A 27,809-nucleotide genomic window follows, 5' to 3' on the forward strand; every position below is an offset into this window, starting at 1 on the left:
TTCGTTTGAAGCAACAAACATGCTAAAAATCTAAAGACGGGTGCTGAACAACTAACCTGATGAAGTTTCAGCTCAGCTTCAGCTGTTTATTTCTAGAAAAACAACATTCTATGATCCAGATTTCAAATCAAAAGTTGCTGAATCATGTTTTGAATTGGGCCTGAATTCAGCATCCGAGACACGTGCTCACTGAGCCGACTGCAGCTACGCGATGTCGCGCACTGATCCGATGAATTAAAGCAATCGCGCGTGCGTGTGCGTCGTGTCAACGCTTGCGCGCGCTTCGCCGAATAAAAAAAACGAACTACTAACGGAACCTTCCAACAGTGCGTCTTTAAACACACCGTTGGAAAGGCATTCTTTCATTGATTTCTTCAAATTGACAGCATGCCAGAAAGAATAATTTTACAGGGAGTTTAGTCCCCTTACTATCTTTCAACCAAGTATGTTTTTCAACACTAATTACGTCAGTTACTTTTTGGATAGCTGCAAATGATGGACTGAGCTTTAACGACTATCTCCGAGTTCTGAGAAAATATTCTAGGATCTCAAATTGCGCCCGAAATCAGCATCCGAAACACGTTCTCATTCAGCCGATTGCAGCCACACGATGTCACGCACTGAACAGACGAATAATAGCAACCGTACATGTGTGTGCTTCGTGTCAACGCTTCTAGCACCCATCCAAGGATTTGCACAACTACTACCGGAAATTTCCAAAAATGTGTCACTTGAAACATTTTTGGAAATGACCTTCTGTTATTGTTTTCTTCAGTTTGGAATCATTTTGCAGGGACTTTAGTGTCATTATTATCTTTAATAGCAACTAAGCTTTTTAACAATAATTTGGTCAGTTACTTTTTGGATAGCTGCAAATGGTCCATTCTACCTTTAATGACTTAATTCCAGATTACTGAGTTCCAAAACAAGTGTTCTTAATAAACATTAAATCTTGCTCTTCGAATAGAGTTACGACAAGTTTACGAAAAAATAATTCTTTTTGGACACAAACATGAAGTAATGGTCAGAATATTACACCAGCACAAAAAATAATACTATTCAAACATGTACATAGTATATAAATATCTGATGGCGAGTATGAAGAATACTTATGTCTACGTAGAGATACCCTGTATGTGCATATGTAGTGCAGAATATCTGCACTATTTCTTTCTCATATATATCTACATCTGCCAGTTGCAATGTAAACTTTAATCAGAAACATAATAACAGATTCATCAAGGAAAAGCCGACAGAGCTCTATATCTTTTCACAGAGAATACAAACTTTTCACAGAGAATATATACATGACACCTGATTTTGTTATATCACAGAATTATGTGCGACAGATAGTGCTGAATGACAGAAATTTACATACATACATAATAATTTATACTCTCCATTATAAATATCACTGACACAACTTTATTTGAGCATTGCAAGTAACTATAGTGTACATGTACATCTATAAAGACAGAAATATTACTACGGTCCTGTACATGGATTGTCAGATACAAATTAAGTATACATGTACTTCACATTTGCGGTGGTCTGATCACTCATAAGTATTTTTTGCCATGTGCTTATTTATAATTTTAAAACCCATTAATCATTAATTCTGTGTAGATTGCAGCAAATTGTCCAACACTGAACAAACAAAAATGAATGCCATTCGTCAATATGACAATATTTTTTTGAATAATTAAGACCTGAGAAGGATATATACATGAGAAGATTAATACTTGAATACCCGTGGTGGCAAGTTATGGATTGACAATTCCCGGCCCCCTGAAAAATTTGAGAGTCTAAGAATTTAGACTCCAAGTCCCTCATTCCTCCCAATGAAAATTGATGCCCGTCATGTTGTAAAACTGTTCATTATACGGTCGATAGAACTCGGCCAGACAGGCCCGGACACGAGGATCCACAGGATTATGAGGGCGGCCTTTGGTTTTGCCAAGACATCTCACCTCCCCATTCTCGTCCGTTCTAAGGCAGGGAAAGCCCTTCGTCTCGTTGAAGACAAACGACTTCTCTGTCAGCGTCCTGCTAATGTGCAGGAAGTCTTGCACTTTGCCCATCTCCGCGCCGGGATTGGCCACAAGGTTTTTCCCACTGACAAACAAGAACTGGTCGAGAGGGAAATACTTCAGCCATCTCGTCAGATGCAGTGAGTACAGCCCGATGCCTATTGCGCTCCAACTCTCGTCCACGCTGCATTTTCTCGGGTCGAGCATGGCTTTCTCCTCAAAGGGCGTGGTCTTACCCTTTTCGAGGGACTGGGCGTGGTCGGAGATGGCCCGTGCCACAGGTTCACGCACAACCAGTAGAAATTTTACGTCTTGTGACATGCGATAGATGAGCTTTGGGACTTGCGGCGTCACAAAGTAGCTGGGCGTTTTCTCCACGGTCAGTTGATTTTCATACGAGTAGGGCATCGCCCTCCTGAAAAATAGCATCAGTAATTCTAAGGTAGTTTTGCTAGTAAGTAAAAAACCCTGCTAGGCATTTTCATGTGCTGATGTAAAATATATCACGAAGCAGTCATAGGCAATGTTAAACCAGTCATGTTTCAGTTAACCTGCTGTTTTTTAAAATTATTATCCTTTGTCCTTAACGGCTCTGTCAAACTGATCCCTGCATTAGGTTTGTTATTTTCAAGAGTACCGCATTTTTGTCAACAATTCGGTGTGAATTCCACTATTCGGTGTGGATTTTAAAACCCGATATTCGAAACCAACCTTAAAGCTATAGTCCATCATTTGCCGCTATTCGAAAAGTAACTGGCGTAATTATTGTTGAAAAACATACTTGGTTGAAAGATTTTGATTTAGATTTTGAGCACTTTTGTTGCTTCAAACGAACAAAATGCACAAATTACAAATGATGGACTTTATCTTTAAGCCGCCTGTTTTTTGTGTGTGACAATAGCTAATAGAAATATAAAGAAAACAATGGGAACATCCGTCAGCATTCAACTGCTCCATGGTCTCTGATTGTAACAACATTCACTCGTTAGCGGTCCTCTTGTTTCATGAATAGCCTGCCCATTCAACTGATCTGAGAGATCTCATCCATTTTCTGGAGTGTTTTTGGAAAGGCCCAGTGCTCATTGAATCCTGCAAACTATACCCAATCAATACGGAGGGCATTGCATGCAGCACCTCACTCGTCACTTTTTTGGGAGCTTCCCGAGAAATCAGATAACCGTTACTCGGTTTGAAAAAAAAATTAGGACAACCGGATTTTGAAATCTCTGATTTTCGCCACCACTCCTTATGATGATGTGTGTGAAAACTTGTGATGACTTTTATTTAGAACTCTGGCTTACCTGTACCACTCTAAGTCCCTTTCATAGAAACGATCGAAGAAATGCACCTCCTTCCCGCTAGCAGTAACTTCAGGGTGCGCTTTAAGGAAATTCAGCAGTGCTTGCGTTCCTCCCTTCTTGATTCCAATAATGATGACCTTCGGAAGCCGTCGTTTCCATTTACCTTGCGGTTTGAAGGCTGCCCTCTCTGGCACCAAGTCCAAATCATCGTCCGCCTCGTCGTAAACACTTGACCACGAGGACAAAGAGGACAGATCATCTTGATTTGTCGGTGAAGGGTTTTGAGGTTGAAGGAGTTGATGAACGAATACTGTCTGTTTCACAGCAGCAATGCCCACAGATTGTGTGGCATTCACTGAAGGTTCTGGCATTCTTGTGTTTGCTTTGATCTTGGCAAAGATTGGCATTTTGTGGAACGACGGACTGTTCGATGTCTTCAGTTTCAGAGGTGCTTCTGTTCTGCTTTTGCAGCAGTTGAGTGAATACATGTAGGTTGATAGGATAGCCACGCAACATACCGCTACCAGTATGCCGACTCTCTTCTTGCTCAGGGAACAACAAGCCTGTCCCGGGCCAGGTGGGATCTTATCCACCGTCATGATCTCGAACCTGTATTCATGCAATTGGTAAAATGCAAAAATAGAAAAATGAAATCTCTTTTACACAGTTTGCAGTGTGGGAGACATCCATTGGTGTACATCATGATTTAAAGCTACAGTCCATCATTTGCAGCTATTCAAAAAGTAACTGACGTAATTATTGCTGAAAAACACACTTGGTTGAAAGATAGTAAGGGGACTAAACTCCCTGTGCAATTATTCTTTCTGGCAAGCTGTCATTTTGAAGAAATATTAACGAAAGAAGGCCTTTCCAATGGTGCGTCTTAAGACACACTGTTGGAAATTGCCGTTAGTAGTTGTTTTTTTTATATTCGGCGAAGCGCGCGCAAGCGTTGGCACTATGCACACGCGCGCAGTTGCTATAATTCGTCGGATCGGTGCGCGACATCGCATAGCTGCATTCGGCTGAGAGAATGTGTCTTGAACGCTGAATTCAGGCTCAATTCAAAACATGATTCAACAACTTTTGATATGAAATCGAGATCCTAGAATGCTGTTTTTCTCGGAATATACAGCTGAAGCTGAGCTGAAACTTCATCAGGATAGTTGTTCAGCACCCTTTGAGATTTTGAGTATGCTTGTTGCTTCAAATGAACAAAATGCACAAATTACAAATGATGGACTATACCTTTAACTCATGACATGCATGATGGGGTTTTCTTTACTCTTCCTATTCTTATTTTAGTAGGCCAAACATTACACAAAACACCACTGTCATGACTGTATGCCTGGTTTGTAACACAAAACAGAGAGAATATTTCTATGATACAATATTATTTTTCAATTAGTAAAAAATGTGATATTGCAGCGATAGTGTTGTGTAAGGCCCTGTCAAAGGTGGGGGGTATTGATTCCTCATTATGCTTGTGGCACTGGCAGGTCATGTTTATTATTATGCAGGTAAATTATTGACATCATAATGATACATTTATTTATGTCAAAATTAGAAAAGGCGATGGACAAAAACATGTAGGCCTACATGTAGAACTTTGTCAAACTTTGATTTTCACATTTAGGCTTAGTTTGTAGTTTATTTTTGCTTTAGAAGCATACTCACCCTCTTTTATAGGCTAATCAGAAAGTGCTGCCTTTTTCAGATTTCTATTTTTCGTGAAATTTCCAGATTCGTTTGCACACGTTCGCGTATCAAAATTTCAACATGAAATTTCACAAAAAATAGACATCTGAAAAAGGCAGCACTTTCTGATTAGCCTTTAAAGAGGGTGAGTAAAGCAAAAATTAACTACAAATGCAAACTAGCCTAAGCCTAAATGTGACAATCAAAATTTGACAAAGTTCTACATGTTTTTGTACATGTTCCAAGAGTGGCCTTTAATTACGGAGGTAGTCCAGTAAATTGGCCACATTTATGGGGCTAAGTCAAGAGCTCATGATCATGAGCTATAAACACTCCATGCTACATGTAAATGTAGGGGGATACGGTACATGCACTTGTACGCATGCACATACTATCATTTCGCTTGTACCGTACCCCCCGCGGCGCGCTCCGAGCGAACCGAAAATCATCGCTCGATCATATACGTGCACGTTTCAAGTGTCAGGTTGGCTCAGTGCGGAAAGGGCATATTTTTCATCATTTTGGCCTAAAAAGCGACAGAATCCACCTATCATGCCTATGTTAGTTCGGTTCTGCGCATGATACGTGAGTATGTCAAGAGATAAAGTACGGAGTACAGTCAATTGACCGGTTCCGCAATTTGACCAGTTCCGCAATTTCGGAAAACTAGCTCTCGTTTTCAGGAAGACGAAAACGCCAAGGACTTAAACTTTACCAGAGTGAACCTGGCCGCGTATTCGGCCAGCTACCACAGCCGCGCATTCAGCCGTGTCAGCCGCTTATTCATAAAGTACGGAGGCCAATAAACAACATTATTGATATGATAAATGTTTATATATTTAATGCGGATTTCATCGAGGAGTGTACCGAAAATGAAGGACGTCAGTATTATGCTTGATAGTCAGTTATTTAGGTCTCGTGGCTTCCTATAAATTGTTTTGGTTTCAGATCTAGGGCAGCTATGAGTCACGTGATACTTGTCCTGAGAAAAGTCGTACTAAAATAGCATTTTGCGGTAATTGTACATTTATTAAAACTTAAGTTAAATTTCGAGACAAAGTGTACCAAACAGTGTGGGAGATAAAGTCAAATCGCCGATGTCATCTTAAAGAGTGGTGTCCCGCCTACACTCTATTTTGGTTTCAGGTGTATGGGGTGTATCTGTCACGTGACAATGGCATAACATATTGGGCTTTCACCGCCAAATTTACTCTATTTTATTATATTTAATGCGGATTTCAGGAAAAAGTGTACCGAAAATGCAACATGTCCGAATTATGTTTGATGGTCAGTTATTGAGGACTAGAGGCTTCCTATAAATTGTTTTGGTTTCAGATCTAGGGCAGCTATGAATCACGTGATACTCTTCCTGAGAAAAATCGTACTAAAATAGCATTTTGCGGTTGAATTATGAACAACATTAAACTTAAACTTCGAGACAAAGTGTACCAAACAGTGTAGGAGAAAAATTCAAATCGCCGGTGTCATCGTAAAGAGTGGTGTCCCGCCTACACTCTATTTTGGTTTCAGGTGTGTGGGGGTGTATCTGTCACGTGACAATGGCATAACAAAATGGGATTTAACCGCCAAATTTACTTTATTTTATATATTTAATGGGGATTTCAGGAAAAAGTGTACCGAAAATGCAACATGTCCGAATTATGTTTGATGGTCAGTTATTGAGGACTCATGGCTTCCTATAAATTATTTTGGTTTCAGATCTAGGGCAGATATGAATCACGTGATACTCGTCCTGAGAAAAATCGTACTAAAATAGCATTTTGCGGTTGTACAACATTAAACTTTATAAGTTAAACTTCGAGACAAAGTGTACCAAACAGTGGAGGAGAAAAAGTCAAATCGCCGGTGTCATCTTAAAGAGTGGTGTCCCGCCTACACTCTATTTTGGTTTCAGGTGTGTGGGGTGAATCTGTCACGTGACAATGGCATAACAAAAGGGCTTTCACCGCCAAATTTACTTTATTTTATATTAATGCGGATTTCAGGAAAAAGTGTACCGAAAATGCAACATGTCCGAATTATGTTTGATGGTCAGTTATTGAGGACTAGAGGCTTCCTATAAATTGTTTTGGTTTCAGATCTAGGGCAGCTATGAATCACGTGATACTCGTCCTGGGAAAAGTCGTACTAAAATAGCATTTTCCGGTAACGTTGTACATTTAACTTAAGTTAAACTTCGAGACAAAGTGTACCAAACAGTGTAGAAGAAAAAGTCAAATCGCCGATGACATCTTAAAGAGTGGTGTCCCGCCTACACTCTATTTTGGTTTCAGGTGTGTGGGGTGTATCTGTCACGTGACAATGGCATAACATAATGGGCTCTCGCCGCCAAATTTGCTTTATTTTATATATTTAATGCGGATTTCAGGAAAAAGTGTACCGAAAATGCAACATGTCCGAATTATGTTTGATGTTCAGTTATTGAGGACTAGAGGCTTCCTGTTAATTATTTTGGTTTCAGATCTAGGGCAGCTATGAATCACGTGATACTCGTCCTGAGAAAAAAACGTTCTAAAATAGCATTTTACGGTTGTACAACATTAAACTTAAGTTAAACTTCGAGACAAAGTGTACCAAACAGTGTAGAAGAAAAAGTCAAATCGCCGATGGCATCTTGAAGAGTGGTGGCCCGCCTACACTCTATTTTGGTTTCAGGTGTGTGGGGTGTATCTGTAACGTGACAATGGCATTATCATAATGGGCTCTCACCGCCAAATTTACTAATTATTTTATATATTTAATGCGGATTTCAGGAAAAAGTGTACCGAAAATGCAACATGTCCGAATTATTATTGATGTTCAGTTATTGAGAACTAGAGGCTTCCTAGAAATTATTTTGGTTTCAGATCTAGAGCAGCTATGAATCACGTGATTCTCGTCCTGAGAAAAAAACGTTCTAAAATAGCATTTTACGGTTGTACAACATTAAACTTAACTAGAGGTTGTAGGAACAACCACACGGTGTTGGGCCATGGATTACCGCAAACTTACCTTGCATTACGAAACCGGCTCTCTTAAGAAAGTGGCTAGTTTCACACTGTTGAAAGCCCCTGGGGAGCCCTTAAGTAAATTAAACTCCCCTCCCTGCTCCACAGTCCCAGCGAGATAATGCCTTGTGGTTAAATGAAACACCACCTGTTAGCCACACTGGTTTCTGGAACTATACTTTCTGGTGAATTGCGGTTTTATGCTAGCATACCAGTAACAGATCGTTTTCAGCCATTTATTCACGGATTCCACATTTCAACATATAAAACAAGTTAACATTTCAGGTACGTCATTATGATAATACAATTTGTTGGCCGACAGATTAAATTTAGCAACCAAATATTATGCTTGAAATCTCTCAGGCAGAGTGACCTTTGCTCCTTTTAGGAACCAATTATAGAATAAGTGCTTATAAATATCTTAATCCCCTAGGGCAGGCTCCCCAAAATGATGTGTCCCTACCCGAGTTGCCTACATAGCTGGTCGGGTTGGTCTTACTCGGAGGAGTGTTCACGTCATGCCACACACATCAACTCAATATATGCATGTTTAAATCCATGTTTGACTTTTTCAACATGCCGCCAGAGGGCGCTCTAACATTTGATGACGTCACTTTTTTTTTTTACAGTACTGCCTATAGGCAGACACTCACATCGTTCAAAGCAAGTTCGCATCTTCTGCCAATTTCAAATAATAAGGCACTTCAGGTTTCGACCGGAAGGAAGGGTCAAGTGATTTTGCACTTAATACCAAAAATGAAGACCCTGCAATATTGTATCGATTGCCATAAAAAAACAAAATTAAATCTGTAGCAGTTGATTTTATATTGATTTTCAAAGATTAAATCTAGAAATCTTTGATTGCTTGTAATACGATACTTGATGACGTCATTATGACGTCATTGCCAGAAAGTTCAAGAGCTATTTTAACTGTGCTATATACAGCCAAATCTTGATTATATCTATCACGGTATATTTTCTAGCAATTTTTGAAGGTTTAAAGGTCTTTTTATTGTAACTTCCGGTCTGATGACGTAATCATTTTCTTTTCGCGCACAGGTGTTGTCTGCATTATGGTCATCATGTACATTAATTTTGAAGCGATTACCGCAAACTTCGCCAAAGACATCAAGTGAAAATGCGTTTTTGACGTTTTTTAACCTGCCGCTAGAGGGCGCTCCAACACTTCATGGCTTCACCCATTATTAGGTGTTGGGCTTTAGCCCAAAACCTATTGTTTTTGCTAGGGTTTTTAGGTTTTTTTTTCTTCTATACACATTCCTTCTCCAGAACTGTGTGTCAAAATGAAAACAGATATGAACTTCAATTGTCAATACATGAATGCACAACCTACCGCAGATGTGCTTTTTTGCAATTACGTAATCATGACGTCATCACGGGTCACGTGACGTCACTTCAAAGTTTAATAAATTTAATCTTTGAAATGCCATATAAAATCAACCGTGAGAGACCGGAACCTGAAATTTGCGGGAATCGACATGGTAATACATGATCTTCATTTTATTTTGTGCGCGTAAAATCACGTGACCCTTCCTTCCGGTCGAAACCGGAAGTGCCTAATAATTTTAAAGTGGAAAAAGATATGAACTTGCTTTTAAGTGTCTGCCTGGATTGACCTTTCAAAAAAGATAATGGGTGACGCCATGAAGTGTTGGGGCCATATGGGCCCAAAAAGTGTCTCAACTGGACTGGAACACATGGTTTGGACGGTCCCAGACAATGTTGGGAGCATGCATGGTCAAGTTTGGGCGTAACATTAACGGCTATTTATACACATGCAATAATCTACGAACATGAAGACAAGATGATCGCTCGATCAATTTCTTATGCAATGAGGAGGAATCACATGAAAACTTTAACTGGTTCACAGTCCCAAAGGTTTGTGCACAAATTGCCTGGTTTACTATTGACATACCAAAATATAACCGATTTCCCAAATTGTATGGAACATTTAGTTAATAAAGGCTGCAACATTTTCTCTTGGGCTCACGATGTAAATTAATGGATTTTGAGATGATAACATCAGGATACAACATTCGGGTCTGTACATGAGTTCATAATACAAGCCAAATCACATGACATCTATATATATTTTTCTCTCCATCAAAACTCAACCTCCTACTCAAACTGAGACTCAGATATAGGGCACACAGACTCGCACTTGGTATACTCGGACTTTGATTCAGACTTTATGACAGGGAAGTAACGAAATTGATCAAGAAAAACACAAAATATTGGTTCATAGGGTTTAAACGGGTCCTTGCAAGCCACTGCTGTATAGCTATGAACTAGAGCTCTGCCTGTGGCCTTGGATTTGAGGCTTTGATAACGCACCTTTATGAAATTCCAACGCACTTATTATGCAAATGACCATAAGAAAAGATCAACATCACAAGCTTGCCATAGGTTGCTGCACAAGCATAATGCGCCTAAAGCTGGGGTCGAGTGTTGAATTTTAGCAAAGCAAAAACAAGTTTGGCGAACGACGTGTCTGCTACAAAGAGGCTAGGAGTGGGTAGCAGGGTTATACATGTAAATACATGTACATGGAGTTCAATGGCGGATGTTTAAGTACGGTGTGTATACACAGTACCTGTGATACCTGCGTCCGTTCCATTCACTGCATGAAAGCCATTTTGTAAAATAAAATACATTTTGATACATTGCAATGACGCTGGTAATTACTTTTTAATTAGTTACAATGTGCTACAGCCGGGGCGGAGCCAGAAATCGCATGGGGGAAGGCGTTTTAGTCATTAATTGTGGCTTCTGGATGCATGAAGGGGACGAGTTTAGATTCGGATACTCAAAGGAAAAGGAAAGAATAAATCCTACAAATGATGGTAATTATTGTCTTGCAGATGGTAGTTTCCTTTAAAGAAATAAAATCATGAGTTTCTGATCTGTGTAGTACACGTTCTTTTAAAGGTGCATTGGCACACACAGCCGAGAAAAACACATTATATAGTGCAGTGAAAACAAGGTTATATAATGGGCTAATAATAGCGACTAATTAGTGTTCGACTGAAACGTCTACAAAAATTTGGTGTGCCTACACGAATGATCTCTCAGATTACGAAATAAAATTGTGAGTTTTTACTCCATGTGTGTACAATGAATGTCACATTCCTACGTCAACATAAAATCATTGCAAAATAGCGCGAAAAGTGAGGTTTTCCATTCAGCAGCTAATGTAACACTAATTACTGCATCAAGAACGCAAAAATTGTTCATGAAGTTGTGGTTAACGTTGTGAATTTAATCTGGCATGAGAATATATTGTGTTTTGTTGTTAGTTTGAAAAATAAAAGGTTGAATAAATGAAGCACACTTTCCGAGTAAAAAGGATCATCTGCTTTATGTGTTCTAGATTTGTAGCATCTGCTTCCTTCAGCCATGTTTTAATACTGCATCAATCAACTGTGTCAAAAGAAACATGTAGTTCCTAATCTCTGTGGCATATTTTCTCCATCAGGCATGCCCCCAGACTACTGATGGGGTCAGTCTTTTCAAACAGTTGGACATGTACCAGTCTAGTCTTAGGATTCAAATCTGATAATTTTGCTTTTCAGGTGCAAAATTTTGAAGAAAAGTTACATTTAAAAATTGAATTGAGACCTCAACTTGAATGATGAAGTACTGAGAACCTTGCATTTGCCTCGTGAAATGTGTGGAGAATTTTGTCAGCTATCATAGAGCGTCAAGCTGGCCTAACTGTAGTTTTGCATGTTTCATCCTATCGAAAGTGTCTCAACTGAACTGAAACACACGGTTCGGACGATCCCAGCCAAAGCTGGGAGCATGGTCAATTAAGTTGGGGCTTAACACTAACAACTATGTTTAGTGTTAAGTTATACACATGCAATAATGTACGAACATGAAGAAAATACGATCGCTCAAATTCGTTATGCAATGAGGAGGAATCGTATAAAAGTTTCAACTGGTGCACAGTCCCATAGGTTTGTGCACAAATTGCCTGGTTTGTTATACACAGCCACGATGCAACGTGTAGGCCTATACTATATTTGTCATCATTCAAAATCTAAACGTGCGCAAACATGACTAAAAGTTAGCGAAAATTGGGTAGCGAAAAAATTGTATGTCAGCTTCTATACTCACTATAATTTGCTGAAAAACAGTCCTCCGAACTTCTGTCTTGCCGATCGAACTGCACCTTCAATATTGTAACTTTTAATTACAATTTTCAAGAGAGTTGTTAAGTCCACAAAAGTAATGCAAGTTATTTCCTGTTTCGCAATGCCTATATTTCGCAATGCATTATGGAAATAACCGTTTTTTTCCCAAAAAAAGTCGGTTAGATGAAAGAGCGCCCTCTTTTTGTTACATTTATTTATTCTGACTCCAACGTCGTTTACATGGTCTCTAGCGGTACGATCATTTTTTTGAAAAGTTCAACCCACCCACAGACTTACATCGTTAAAAGCAAGTTCATATCTTTTTCCACTTTCAAATTATTAGGCACTTCCGGTTTCGACCGGAAGGAAGGGTCACGTGATTTTACACGCACAAGATAAATTGAAGATCGTGTATTATCATGTAGATTCCCGCAAAATTCAAGTTTCGGTCTCTGACATGATTTTATATTGAAATTCAAAGATTCAATTTATTATTTTTGGAAGTGACGTCACGTGACCAATAATGACGTCATGATGACGTAATTGCAAAAAAGCACATCTTTAGTGGCTTGTGCATTCATCTACTGACAATTAAAGTTCATATATGTTTGTTGTTGTTGATTGTTAATGTTGATTGTTGATGTTGATTGTTGATGTTGATTGTTGATGTTAATGTTGATTGTTGATTGTTGTTGTTGATTGTTGATGTTGATTGTTGATGTTGATTGTTGATGTTAATGTTGATTGTTGAGTTGATTGTTGATGTTGATTGTTGTTGTTGATTGTTAATGTTGATTGTTGATGTTGATTGTTGGTTGTTTATGATTATGTTGATTGTTGATTGATGATGTTGATGTTGATTGTCGATTGAATTTGACGGTGGTTGTTCGTGTCGAATGTTGATTGTTGATAATTGATTGGTGTTGTTGATTAACGATTATTGATGTTGATTGTTGATAATTGTTGCTGTTGGTTGTCGATGTTGATTTCGATTTTTTGTTGTTGATTGTTGATGTTGATTGTTGATTGTTGATGTTGATTGTTGATTGTTGATGTTGATTGTTGATGTTAATGTTGATTGTTGATTGTTGCTGTTGATTGTTGATGTTGATTGTTGATGTTGATTGTTGATGTTAATGTTGATTGTTGAGTTGATTGTTGATGTTGATTGTTGATGTTGATTGTTGATGTTGTTTGTTGATGTTAATGTTGATTGTTGATTGTTGATGTTGATTGTTGATTTTGCTGTTGATTGTGGATGTTGATTGTTGATTGTTGATGTGGATTGTTGATGTTAATGTTAATGTTTATTGTTGATTGTTGATGTTGATGTTGAGGGTTGAGGGTTGAAAAATAGCGCGTGGGGTAATTATACAGAGGATAGTTAAAAAGAGTCAGGTGAGGATCTGCACGCGCGTATGCTGCTGTACTGTAAACTTATCTAGTACAATTGTTACAAAAACCCATTAAATAGTTCATATCTCTAAAAGTAAAGGTCGCACACCATTGGCGCAATTCAAGATATTGCTCGCCATACCCTCTTAACCCCAATGCGCATGTTTTTAGTATCATATTGAGTATCATATGAGGGGAAGTTCCCTTTTACGCAATCGCAGCACACTGTTTTTTCGGGATTTTCCCTTTGTACGCAATTATCCCCATTTGCTGTACACACAATGTACGTGGCATTAAATGAGCGTTTCAATGCGTAGGCGTGTTCAACTTCAAACTTCAAGGGGGCTGCAGGGCATCTTCTAGTAAATTTATTGTAACGAAACCTTGGGAAGTTTGAGACCTATTATTAAAGTGCAATTTGAAGCACAAAACTGGATAATATCTCTGACGGTTGATTTTTTAGCAATTTTCAAAGAAAAAGATGTATTTTCATTGTAACTTCCGGTCTGATAACGTAATCATTTTTTTTCGCGCACAGGTCTTGTCTGCATTAAGGTTATCATGTATATTAATTTTGAAGCGATTACCGCAAATTTCGCTACAGACATCAACTGAAAATGCGTTTTGGACATTTTTTAACCTGCCGCTAGAGGGCGCTCGAACACTTGATGGCGTCACCGATCATTTTTTTGGAAAGATCAACCCACCCACAGGCTAACATCGTTAAAAGCAAGTTCATATTTTTTTCCAGTTTTGAATTATTAGGCACTTCCGGTTTCGACCGGAAGGAAGGGTCATGTGATTTTACGCACACAAGATTAATTGAAGAGCATGTATTATTTATGATGATTCCCGCAAAATTCAAGTTCCGGTCTCTCACGGTTGATTTGATATTGAATTTCAAAGATTAAATGTATTATTTTTTGAAGTGACGTCACGTGACCCATGATGACGTCATAATGACGTAATTGCAAAAAAGCACATCTTCAGTGGGTTGTGCATTCATGTATTGACAATTGAAGTTCATTTGTGTTTTCATTTTGACAAACGGTTCTGGAAACGAATGTGTCTTGGAGAAATAAAAAAAATAGTAAATTCTTACAATAACAATAGGTGTTGGGCTCAGGCCCAACACCTAATAAGTTAAACTTCGAGACAAAGTGTACCAAACAGTGTAGAAGAAAAAGTCAAATCGCCGATGACATCTTAAAGAGTGGTGTCCCGCCTACACTCTATTTTGGTTTCAGGTGTGTGGGGGTGTATCTGTAACGTGACAATGGCATAACAAAATGGGCTCTCACCGCCAAATTCACTTTATTTTATATATTTAATGCGGATTTCAGGAAAACCTGTACCGAAAATGCAACATGTCCGAATTATGTTTGATGGTCAGTTATTGAGAACTAGAGGCTTCCTACAAATTATTTTGGTTTCAGATCTAGGGCAGCTATGAATCACGTGATACTCGTCCTGAGAAAATCGTACTAAAATAGCATTTTGCGGTTGTACAACATTAAACTTATTGTTAACTTCGAGACAAAGTGTACCAAACAGTGTAGAAGAAAAAGTCACGTGACAATGGCATAACAAAATGGGCTCTCACCGCCAAATTTACTTTATTTTATATATTTAATGCGGATTTCAGGAAAAAGTGTACCGAAAATGCAACATGTCCAAATTATGTTTGATGGTCAGTTATTGAGAACTAGAGGCTTCCTACAAATTATTTTGGTTTCAGATCTAGGGCAGCTATGAATCACGTGATACTCGTCCTGAGAAAAATCGTACTAAAATAGCATTTTGCGGTTGTACAACATTAAACTTATTGTTAACTTCGAGACAAAGTGTACCAAACAGTGTAGAAGAAAAAGTCGAATCGCCGATGTCATCTTAAAGAGTGGTGTCCCGCCTACACTCTATTTTGGTTTCAGGTGTATGGGGTGTATTTTGTCACGTGACAATGGCATATCATAATGCGCTTTCACCGCCAAATTTATTTAATGCGGATTTCAGTAGAAAGTGTACCGAAAACACAACATGTTCAAATTATGTTTGATGGTCAGTTATTGAGGACTAGAGGCTTCCTATAAATTATTTTGGTTTCAGATCTAGGGCAGCCATGAATCACGTGATACTCGTCCTGAGAAAAGTCGTACTAAAATAGCATTTTACGGTAACGTTGTACATTTAACTTAAGTTAAACTTCGAGACAAAGTGTACCAAACAGTGTAGAAGAAAAAGTCGAATCGCCGATGTCATCTTAAAGAGTGGTGTTCCGCCTACACTCTATTTTGGTTTCAGGTGTGTGGGGTGTATCTGTCACGTGACAATGGCATAACATAATGCGCTTTCACCGCAAATTTACTTTATTTATATATTTAATGCGGATTTCAGTAGAAAGTGTACCGAAAACGCAACATGTTCAAATTATGTTTGATGGTCAGTTATTCAGGACTAGAGGCTTCCTATGAACTATTTTGGTTTCAGATCTAGGGCAGCTATGAATCACGTGATACTCGACCTTAGAAAAATCGTACTAAAATAGCATTTTGCGGTTGTACAACATTAAACTTAAGTTAAACTTCGAGACAAAGTGTACCAAACAGTGTAGGAGAAAAAGTCGAATCGCCGATGGCATCTTAAAGAGTGGTGTCCCGCCTACACTCTATTGTGGTTTCAGGTTGTGGGGTGTATCTGTCACGTGACAATGGCATAACAAAATGGGCTTTCACCGCCAAATTTACAATTATTTTATATATTTAATGCGGATTTCAGGAAAAAGTGTACCGAAAATGCAACAATGTCATGTCCGAATTATGTTTGATGTTCAGTTATTGAGGACTATAGGCGTCCTATAAATGTTGTACATGCTGCAAAAGGTGATCTGTTTTCCAGATAGATAATTTATGTTATTCAACGAATTTTTCAAAATAAACGACAAATATCAATATTTTTCTATGGTGTATCAGAGTTCACAATATAAGCAGCCATGTCGTCAACGAGTTTTGAAAATTTGATGCAATAATTACTTAGAAATTAACTGCTTAATGCGAATCATCACATTTAATGTAATTTTTGAACGCTTTTAGAGATGTTGAAAAATAATGCATCATTTAAAACAAAGTGTACCTCACATGTTGTCAAAAAAACATAATTTTATTGCATAATCTACGAGATCATGTGACTGGGCACGCTTAATTTTGGTATTGGCTTCAGCCGAGCACTAATTAGTGCCTAATTAGCCTCTTAAAGTGACCCCATTTTCCAGGCACTATGAGAATGCATTCTTTTCAACTGCGTATATCACTGCTTCTTTAAAACAAAGTGTACCTCATATTATGTTGCCAAAAACTTGCAGTTTTATTTCATAATCTACGAGATCATAATTATCACTGGACACACTTTAATTTTGGTATTGGCTTCATCCAAGGACTAATTAGTGCCTAATTGGCCCCTTAAAGTGACCCCATTTTCCCGGCACTATCAGCATGCATTCTTTTCAACTGCATACATCACTGCTCCTTTAAAACAAAGTATACCTCACATGTTGTCAAAAACTCATCATTTTATTGCATAATCTACGAGATCATGTGACCGGGCACACTTAATTTTGGTATTGGCTTCATCCAAGGACTAATTAGTGACTAATTGGCCCCTTATTAAAGTGACCCAATTTTCCCAGCACTATCAGCATGCATTCTTTTCAACTGCATACATCACTGCTCCTTTTAAACAAAATAAAGTGTGCCCAGTCACATGATCTCGTAGATTATACAATAAAATGTTTTTGCCAACTTGTGAGGTACACTTTGTTTTAAAGGAGCAGTGATGTATGCAGTTGAAAAGAATGCATTCTGAAAGTGCCGCGAAAATGGGGTCACTTTAAGGGGCTAATTATGCACTAATTAGTCCATGGATGAAGCCAATACCAAAATTAAGCGTGCCCAGTCACATGATCTCGTAGATTATGCAATAAAATTATGAGTTTTTCATAACATGTGAAGTACACTTTGTTTTAAAGGAGCAGTGATGTACGCAGTTGAAAAGAATGCATGCTGATAGTGCCGGGAAAATTGGGCCACTTTAAAGGACCAATTAGGCAATAATTAGTGCTTGGATGAAGCCAATACCAAAATTAAGTGTGCCCGGTGATATGATCTCGTAGATTATGCAATATAATTATGAGTTTTTGACAACATGTGAGGTACACTTTGTTTTAAAGGAGCAGTGATATACGCAGTTGAAAAGAATGCATTCTGAAAGTGCCGCGAAAATAGGGTCATTTTAAGGGGCTAATTATGCACTAATTAGTCCATGGATGAAGCCAATACTAAAATTAAGTGTGCCCGGTGACATGATCTCGTAGATTATGCAAACAAAGTATGAGTTTTTTACAACATGTGAAGTACACTTTGTTTTAAAGGAGCAGTGATATACGCAGTTGAAAAGAATGCAATCTGATAGTGCCGGAAAATTGGGTCACTTTAAGGGGCCAAATAAGCACTAATTAGTCCTTGGATGAAGCCAATACCAAAATTAAGTGTGCCCAGTGATATGATCTCGTAGATTATGAAATAAAACTGCAAGTTTTTGACAACATGTGAGGTACACTTTGTTTTAAAGGAGCAGTGATATAAGCAGTTGAAAAGAATGCATGCTGATAGTGCTGGGAAAATTGGGTCACTTTAAGGGGCTAATTAGGCACTAATTAGTACTTGGATGAAGCCAATACCAAAATTGAGTTTGCCCAGTGATATGATCTCGTAGATTATGCAATAAAATTATGAGTTTTTGACAACATGTGAGGTACACTTTGTTTTAAGGACCTGTGATGTATGCAGTTGAAAAGAATGCATGCTGATAGTGCCTTGAAAATTGGGTCAATTTAAGGGGCTAATTAGTCATTAATTAGTGCTTGGATGAAGCCAATGCCAGAATTAAGTGTACCCAGCGATATGATCTCGTAGATTATGAAATAAAACTGCGTGTTTTTGGCAACATGTAAGGTACACTTTGTTTTAAATAAGCAGTGATATACGCAGCAGAAACGAAGGCATTACAATAGTGCAGTAAAATAGCGTCGCTTTAACGGGCTAATTAGGCACTAATTAGTTTTCGGCTCGAGCTGATACCAAAATTAAGTGTGCCCAGTCGCATGATCTCGTAGATTAAGCAATAAAATGATGAGTTTTTGACAATTTGTGAGGCACACTTTGTTTAAAAGGAGCAGTGATATACGCAGTTGAAAAGAATGCATTCTCATAGTGCCTGGAAAATGGGGTCACTTTTAATAAGGGGCTAATTTAGGCACTAATTTGTGCTCGGCTGAAGCCAATACCAAAATTAAGCGTGCCCAGTCACATAATCTCGTAGATTAAGCAATAAAATTATGAGTTTTCGACAACATGTGAGGTACACCTTGTTTTAAATGATGCATTTACTTTTCAACATCTCTAAAAGCGTTTGAAAATTACGTTAAATGTGATGATTCCCATTAAGCAGTTAATTTCTAAGTAATTATTGCATCAAATTTTCAAAACTCGTTGACGACATGGTTGCTTATATTGTGAACTGTGATACAGCGTAGAAAAATATTGATATTTGTCGTTTATTTTGAAAAATTCGTTGAATAAAATAAATTATCTATCTGGAAAACAGATCACCTTTTGCAGCATGTATTATAGATTTTTTTACTTTTGGTGAATGCGCGGCTGAATACGCGGTTGAATACGCGGCTAAAATCCGGCCGAATCCGCGGTAACCTTGAGCCAGGTACTATTTGGTACACTTTGTCTCAAAGTTGGGCATAATAATATTTAACCGCAAACTGCTATTTTTTAGTACGAATTTTCCCAGGACGAGTATCACGTGACTCATAGCTGCCCTAGATCTGAAACCAAAATAATTTATAGGAAGCCTCTATTCCTCAATAACTGACCATCAAACATAATCCGGACATGTTGCATTTTCGGTACACTTTTTCCTGAAATTCGCACTAAATATAAAATAAATGTCAATTTGGCGGTGAAAGCCCATTTTGTTATGCCATTGTCACGTGACAGATACGACCCACACACCTGAAACCAAAATAGAGTGTAGGTGGACTTTTTCCCCGACACTGTTTGGTACACTTTGTCTTAAAGTTTATGTTATTTAACCGCAAACTGCTTTTTTTAGTACGAATTTTCTCAGGACGAGCATCACGTGACTCATAGCTGCCCTAGATCCGAAACCAAAATAATTTATAGGAAGCCTCTAGTCCTCAATAACTGACCATCAAACATAATCTGGACATGTGGCATTTTCGGTACACTTTTTCCTGAAATCCGCATTAAATTTATAAAATAAAGTTAATTTGGCGGTAAAGGCGCATTTTGGTATGCCATTGTCACGTGACAGATACACCCCACACACCTGAAACCAAAATAAAGTGTATGCAGGCTACCACTCTATAAGATGTTATCGGCGATTTGACTTTTTCTCCTACACTGTTCGGTACACTTTGTCTCGAAGTTTAACTTAAAGTTTAATGTTGTACTACCGCAAAATGCTATTTTAGTACGATTTTTCTCAGGACGTGTATCACGTGATTCATAGCTGCCCTAGATCTGAAACCAGAATAATTTATAGGAAGCCTCTAGTTCTCAATAACTGACCATCAAACATAATTCGGACATGTTGCATTTTCGGTACACTTTTTCCTGAAATCCGCATTAAATATATAAAATAAAAAGTAAATTTGGCGGTGAGAGCCGATTTTGATATGCCATTGTCACGTGACAGATACACCCCACACACCTGAAACCAAAATAGAGTGTAGGCGGGCTACCACTCTATTAAAGATGTTATCGGCGATTTGACTTTTTCTCCTACACTGTTCGGTACACTTTGTCTCGAAGTTTAACTTAAAGTTTAATGTACTACCGCAAAATGCTATTTTAGTACGATTTTTCTCAGGACGTGTATCACGTGATTCATAGCTGCCCTAGATCTGAAACCAAAATAATTTATAGGAAGCCTCTAGTTCTCAATAACTGACCATCAAACATAATTCGGACATGTTGCATTTTCGGTACACTTTTTCCTGAAATCCGCATTAAATATATAAAATAAAAAGTAAATTTGGCGGTGAGAGCCCATTTTGATATGCCATTGTCACGTGACAGATACACCCCACACACCTGAAACCAAAATAGAGCGTAGGCGGGACACCACTCTTTAAGATGTCATCGGCGATTTGACTTTTTCTTCTACACTGTTTGGTACACTTTGTCTCGAAGTTTAAGTTTAATGTTGTTCATAATTCAACCGCAAAATGCTATTTTAGTACGATTTTTCTCAGGAAGAGTATCACGTGATTCATAGCTGCCCTAGATCTGAAACCAAAACAATTTATAGGAAGCCTCTAGTCCTCAATAACTGACCATCAAACATAATTCGGACATGTTGCATTTTCGGTACACTTTTTCCTGAAATCCGCATAAAATATATAAAATAAAGTAAATTTGGCGGTGAGAGCCCATTTTGTTATGCCATTGTCACGTGACAGATACACCCCACACACCTGAAACCAAAATAGAGTGTAGGCGGGCTACCACTCTATAAGATGTCATCGGCGATTTGACTTTATCTCCTACACTGTTCGGTACACTTTGTCTCGAAGTTTAACTTAAGTTTAATGTTGTACAACCGCAAAATGCTATTTTAGTACGATTTTTCCCAGGACGAGTATCACGTGATTCATAGCTGCCCTAGATCTGAAACCAAAATAATTCATAGGAAGCTTCTAGTCCTCAATAACTGACCATCAAACATAATTCGGACATGTTGCATTTTCGGTACACTTTTTCCTGAAATCCGCATTAAATTTAAAAAAAAAAGTAAATTTGGCGGTGAAAACCCATTTTGTTATGCCATTGTCACGTGACAGATACACCCCACACACCTGAAACCAAAATAGAGTGTAGGCGGGACACCACTCTTTAGGATGCCATCGGCGATTTGACTTTTTCTTCTACACTGTTTGGTACACTTTGTCTCGAAGTTTAACTTAATAAGTTAAATGTACAACGTTACCGCAAAATGCTATTTTAGTACGACTTTTCTCAGGACGAGTATCACGTGATTCGTAGCTGCCCTAGATCTGAAACCAAAATAATTTATAGGAAGCCTCTATCTAGTTCTCAATAACTGACCATCAAACATAATTCGGACATGTTGCATTTTCGGTACACTTTTTCCTGAAATCCGCATTAAATATATAAAATAAAGTAAATTTGGCGGTGAGAGCCCATTTTGTTATGCCATTGTCACGTTACAGATACACCCCCACACACCTGAAACCAAAATAGAGTGTAGGCGGGACACCACTCTTTAAGATGTCATCGGCGATTTGACTTTTTCTTCTACACTGTTTGGTACACTTTGTCTCGAAGTTTAACTTATAAAGTTAAATGTACAACGTTACCGCAAAATGCTATTTTAGTACGACTTTTATCAGGACGTGTATCACGTGATTCATAGCTGCCCTAGATCTGAAACCAAAATAATTTATAGGAAGCCTCTAGTTCTCAATAACTGACCATCAAACATAATTCGGACATGTTGCATTTTCGGTACACTTTTTCCTGAAATCCACATAAAATATATAAAATAAAGTAAATTTGGCGGTGAGAGCCCATTTTGTTATGCCATTGTCACGTGACAGATACACCCCACACACCTGAAACCAAAATAGAGTGTAGGCGGGACACCACTCTTTAAGATGTCATCGGCGATTTGACTTTTTCTTCTACACTGTTTGGTACACTTTGTCTCGAAGTTTAACTTATAAAGTTAAATGTACAACGTTACCGCAAAATGCCATTTTAGTACGACTTTTCTCATGAGTATCACGTGATTCATAGCTGCCCTAGATCTGAAACCAAAATAATTTATAGGAAGCCTCTAGTTCTCAATAACTGACCATCAAACATAATTCGGACATGTTGCATTTTCGGCACACTTTTTCCTGAAATCCGCATAAAATATATAAAATAAAGTAAATTTGGCGGTGAGAGCCCATTTTGTTATGCCATTGTCACGTGACAGATACACCCCACACACCTGAAACCAAAATAGAGTGTAGGCGGGACACCACTCTTTAAGATGTCATCGGCGATTTGACTTTTTCTTCTACACTGTTTGGTACACTTTGTCTCGAAGTTTAAGTTTTATGTTGTTCAACCGCAAAATGCTATTTTAGTACGATTTTTTCTCAGGACGAGTATCACGTGATTCATAGTTGCCCTAGATCTGAAACCACAATAATTTGTAGGAGGCCTCTAGTCCTCAATAACTGACCATCAAACATAATTCGGACATGTTGCATTTTCGGCACACTTTTTCCTGAAATCCGCATAAAATATATAAAATAAAGTAAATTTGGCGGTGAGAGCCCATTTTGTTATGCCATTGTCACGTGACAGATACACCCTACACACCTGAAACCAAAATAGAGTGTAGGCGGGACACCACTCTTTAAGATGTCATCGGCGATTTTACTTTTTCTTCTACACTGTTTGGTACACTTTGTCTCGAAGTTTAAGTTTTATGTTGTTCAACCGCAAAATGCTATTTTAGTACGATTTTTTCTCAGGACGAGTATCACGTGATTCATAGTTGCCCTAGATCTGAAACCACAATAATTTGTAGGAGGCCTCTAGTCCTCAATAACTGACCATCAAACATAATACTGACGTCCTTCATTTTCGGTACACTCCTCGATGAAATCCGCATTAAATATATAAAAATTTATCACATCAATAATGTTGTTTATTGGCCTCCGTACTTTATGAATACGCGGCTGAATACACGGCTGAATACGCGGCTGTGGTATCTGGCCGAATACGCGGCCAGGTTCACTCTGGTTAAACTTTGGTATCGATGGAAAGGTTATTCCATCTACTTTTCAAAAATGGTTTTAGTTTTAGGATACTCACTTACATTTAAAAATAAATCCCATACGACCGTCACTTGCCGTTAACGAACTGCCGAAATGGAACGCGCACGGTACGGAAGCGTGATTTCATGTTTGTTGGCCTTGTTGTGCCCATTCTTGAAATCACGCATTCTCGAGAATGGGCATGCACATTCTCGAGAATGGGCGCGCATTCTTAAGAATGAGCGCCCATTCTTAAGAACGAGCACGCGTTCTTAAGAATGAGCGCTCATTCTTAAGATTGGGTGGGAATATCACGTGCACAATTTATGAATTTTGCCCAATCTTAACAAACATTGCACGACATAATTATGTTAAATGAATTGTATAGCGGTTAAAAGGGAAACAATTCATATAAAGAGGAAAGAAAATGTGCTATGCTTCTGTACTCGTATAACTACGATAATTTGAATCAAATTAAACCTGTTATTATTGCTTTTTTCTGCCCACTATGGGAAGTTTTGTAATAACGGAGGACTGGGAACTAGTCTGGAAAGTGCTTTGTTTAGGCTAGACAAGTTACAAGTCCCTGCATGTATCATATGCGTGCCACGAAAAAAAAACGATGTCCAGAAGCTGCCAAATTGCTCTTTTGACTAGATAGAATCCAGCTCTGCGACGTTATGGTGGGATGTGAACAATAAATTGGTGGCAATTTAAATGGGAAATAGCATTAGCACTATGGGATGTCGCAGTATTCATTCTCATTCTTCACATTCTTCATTCTTACGTCCCCCCCACCCCCCCCCGCTTTTATTATCCCAAAAATCAGAATTCTTTGCACTAGTATTATTATGTCTCTTATATTTTCCCGGTCCGCCCCCCCCCCCCATATCAATACGCCTTTACTTATCATATCCACTCTACTTTTCAGCGCCTTGCGTTGCAACAGTATAATTATTGAGAATCAGTGAACGAGGATTCAGCTAGACTTGCCAAGCGCAGCCGGTGCTCGGCATCGACAAGACCGTTATCTTGTCGCGCATTCTCAAGAATGTGCGCTCAATCTGGAAGAGTTATTTTTTGCCAAGATTGAGCAAGGATCCAGTTGCACATTCTCAAGAATGTGCATGCCCATTCTCGAGAATGCGTGATTTTCAAGAATGGGCACAACAGCCTGCTGCACGATTGTCCAGGGGAATTAAATCACGGCGATTGATGCAACTTGTTCGGAAATTATTCATTATTCCACCATACAAATATAAGATTTGAAGTCTTTGAATTTTTTTTTCTATACCCACCAGAGTAACTGCTGGTCGTTTGGCCGGTTCCGCAAACGCATTCATACTGCCTATACAATACACTGGCCATGGTGTGACTGTATTAACCAGTGCTGCTATTGACAAGTATTGTTGATGACGGCCCCCTAGCGCGGTGCACTTTATTTATTTTGGCATGAATCTTTCTTTTTTTACAACTTACAAAGAAATTGAGAATTTCTATTAATCCTTGTTTAAAAATGTCGAATTTGATGATCATTTCTGGGTGTTCAGTGCAAAAAATTGAAAACTAAATTGAAACAAAATGATTTTGTTTCTGTCCAGCTTCCGGACAGCACTGTAGGTTTTGGATAAAAAAAATTTGGACTTCAAAATTTAAAATACAAAAATCTTTCTTAATACTTCCCACTTAACGCTTTTCCTTTGCTCTAAAAAAATTCACCCCATACTTGATGTTGAAGCGGTTGTGCCTAAGGGGTTTGAATCCATTTTAGAGTTACAACTCTCCACATCCAGGGTGCATGAGTCAGCCCAGGCTAGGAGGTGAGGTTTGTGGGGACCAATTAAGAATAGTGCATAATAATATGTTTCTAACCCAAAGGACATTTCCTGATAAACTAAACGTTTTATATAAAATTTCTTTTTCATACAGACAATGCCAAAGACAAAGAAGAAGATTACGCCGTCCTCCTGATAGGCCATAAGAGGCCATCAGCACATCTTTTTCAGTTTTACCTGTGAAGGTCAAGAAGAAGTTGAATATTATAGTGAAAGTACATGTAGCTGTGTGTCTTCATCACCATTTCTTTGAATTAATTTATTTATGTGACAAGTTTTTTTGTATAGTGCTAGCTTCTGGAGTGCTTAAATTATTTGTGTATAACAATTAAACAGACATGCAGGTGTCATAAAGGCAATAAATTTAAAGGCGTTACATACATTTTTATTAACCAGTACATGTGAAAGAGAAGTGAGGTGTTTGAAAAACTATGCTACTTTGCATGAAAAACTCACAGAACATGTCTATTTCTGTGATTCATCACCATTTATTTATATGACACGTATATTTTTGGATTTAAAAGGGGTAGCTTCTTGAGTGCTTTAGTTTTGTATTACATTTACACATGCAGGTATCACGTCAATATATTGAAAGGGTTATCGGGATATACGTGATGAATGTGTTGACATTTTCTTTTAAGAGCATCACCGAACAGTAGATGAGGTTTGCTAATACAGTTGCCCAAGCATGATACATGTACATAGTTAATATGTGCAACAACGTATGAGGAGTAACTGAACATTATAATTAGAAATTGCCATTGCTATGAAACAGCCATAGGATTTATGACATTTTTAACAACTTGTTTTAATTTGTTTGTGAAATTTAATTTGAATGTGAAACAATATGTGCATGTATGTGGCCTGTATGTATCTGGCCTGCTGAGGCCTGTTCCCCCTCCCCTCCCGGCCCCCAGGTTCCCCCTACTGGATGTTGGTGCACACAAAATTAAGCATATTGTGTTGTTACCCTGAACAAATTGAAACACTCCCCCCCCCCCCCCACAAAAAAAAAGTAAAATAAAAAAAGGAGGAGGGAATAAACAAAAGTAAATAAATAATAATAATTAAATAAACAAATAATATTAATAAACAGTGCTCCCCTGCAGACAATGATTCAGTTCCAATTCATCCAGCCATGCAGTAACTTCCTTAAGTGTCATAGGAATTAAAAATGATCCTGGAGAAAATATTAATTCAAATTCATAAATAGCTGGTCTATGCTTATGTGAGAAAAAAACAACCAACTGGAGCAATTCGGTACAAGGTTTGTGTCTGGTTCTATCCAACGTCAGAGTGTGTCTAAATAAAAATAAGACAACAAAAAAGCAAAATATTAGTGATTGCAAGATGATAGACAGAATGCACAAAAAGCAAGAAAGTCATTTAATTGGATTGAAGCAAGTCAAATAATTATAACGTAAAAAAAATCCAACGAACCATAACATTTTCATGGAGTTACATTTTGTAAATTTGGACGCATTATAATGTGCAGACCTTGGCTCATGCACAGGGAAATATAATCCATATCTTTTCTTGGCAGGTTTGGGGGCAAAAACGATCTAGATTTGGCCAGTAAACAAGGAATATTTTCAGTCCAGTCTCGCAGAGGGCGCCGTTTGCGAAACCGGAAAACATTTGCGGAACCGGTCAAAGCACCGACCTCTACAAAATGTCCTGGCAAATTTCTCTTTCACACGATCACAGAAAACTATTCATATCATGAAGTAGGTGAGTAACTTGCGCATATTTATAGGTAGCTTCCTGTGAAAGCGCGTTTTTTCGCCACAAGACGCTTCAGACGATTTGCGATTGCGGAACCGGTCAAACGACTGTATAGGGGAAAACTGTGCAGCGGTTCTGTGTGAAATGTCTCCATTTTGATGGACGTTTTTGTACTTTGTCTTTATTAGTGTTTTGTGCTGCAGGCAATTTTGCGGGCTTCTTGATCTATAGTCATACTCATAGTTCTAGGAGTACATGTAGGTAGGATTCTTGACTCTCCATAAACTTTGTACACAACCGTGAACTGCACGAAGTGGCCGTTAGTGGCGTCAGGTTGCAACAGATCATCCAAGGAGATAATTAGGGTTCAAGTAAGTTATGACGGTTCCTTACTTACTATTCTATATGGTACCGTCGATCGACTACATTACCCGCAGTATTTTCATCTTTTCATCGTTGTTTTCGTCCTTGTTTTAGTTCTCCGCTCCCGCTGCAGCTGTTGGATGAGAATCAATTATTGTATAGCGCCCTCTATAGGTAATCAATATCCTCCGCTCCGCGCATTAATTAATGTTGCCCAGCAGTCATACCCGTCACCCGACACTGTTCGAAAGATTTTGGGTCAACTCGTACCCGAGTTAACTCGTACCCGAGTTAACTCGTACCCGAGTTAACTCGTACCCGACTTAACTCGTACCCGAGTTAACTCGTACCCGAATTAACTCGTACCCGAGTTAA

At 38.4% G+C, this 27,809-nt stretch overlaps 1 protein-coding gene across 1 annotated transcript; it reads right to left on the reverse strand.

Moving 5' to 3' along the window:
* Positions 1 to 866: 866 nt before the first annotated feature.
* Positions 867 to 27,609, reverse strand: LOC119737803 (heparan sulfate glucosamine 3-O-sulfotransferase 6-like). Its single transcript, XM_038212417.1, has 3 exons — positions 27,469 to 27,609; positions 3,332 to 3,940; positions 867 to 2,445 (listed from the first exon to the last, which is right to left on the reverse strand). The coding sequence occupies exons 2-3, from the start codon at positions 3,928 to 3,930 to the stop codon at positions 1,830 to 1,832; spliced, it is 1,215 nt and encodes a 404-aa protein (XP_038068345.1). The 5' UTR covers positions 3,931 to 3,940; positions 27,469 to 27,609; the 3' UTR covers positions 867 to 1,829.
* Positions 27,610 to 27,809: the final 200 nt, after the last annotated feature.

This window comes from Patiria miniata, unplaced genomic scaffold (assembly GCF_015706575.1).
Source record: "Patiria miniata isolate m_02_andy unplaced genomic scaffold, ASM1570657v1 HiC_scaffold_3, whole genome shotgun sequence".
Classification (NCBI taxonomy): domain Eukaryota; kingdom Metazoa; phylum Echinodermata; class Asteroidea; order Valvatida; family Asterinidae; genus Patiria; species Patiria miniata.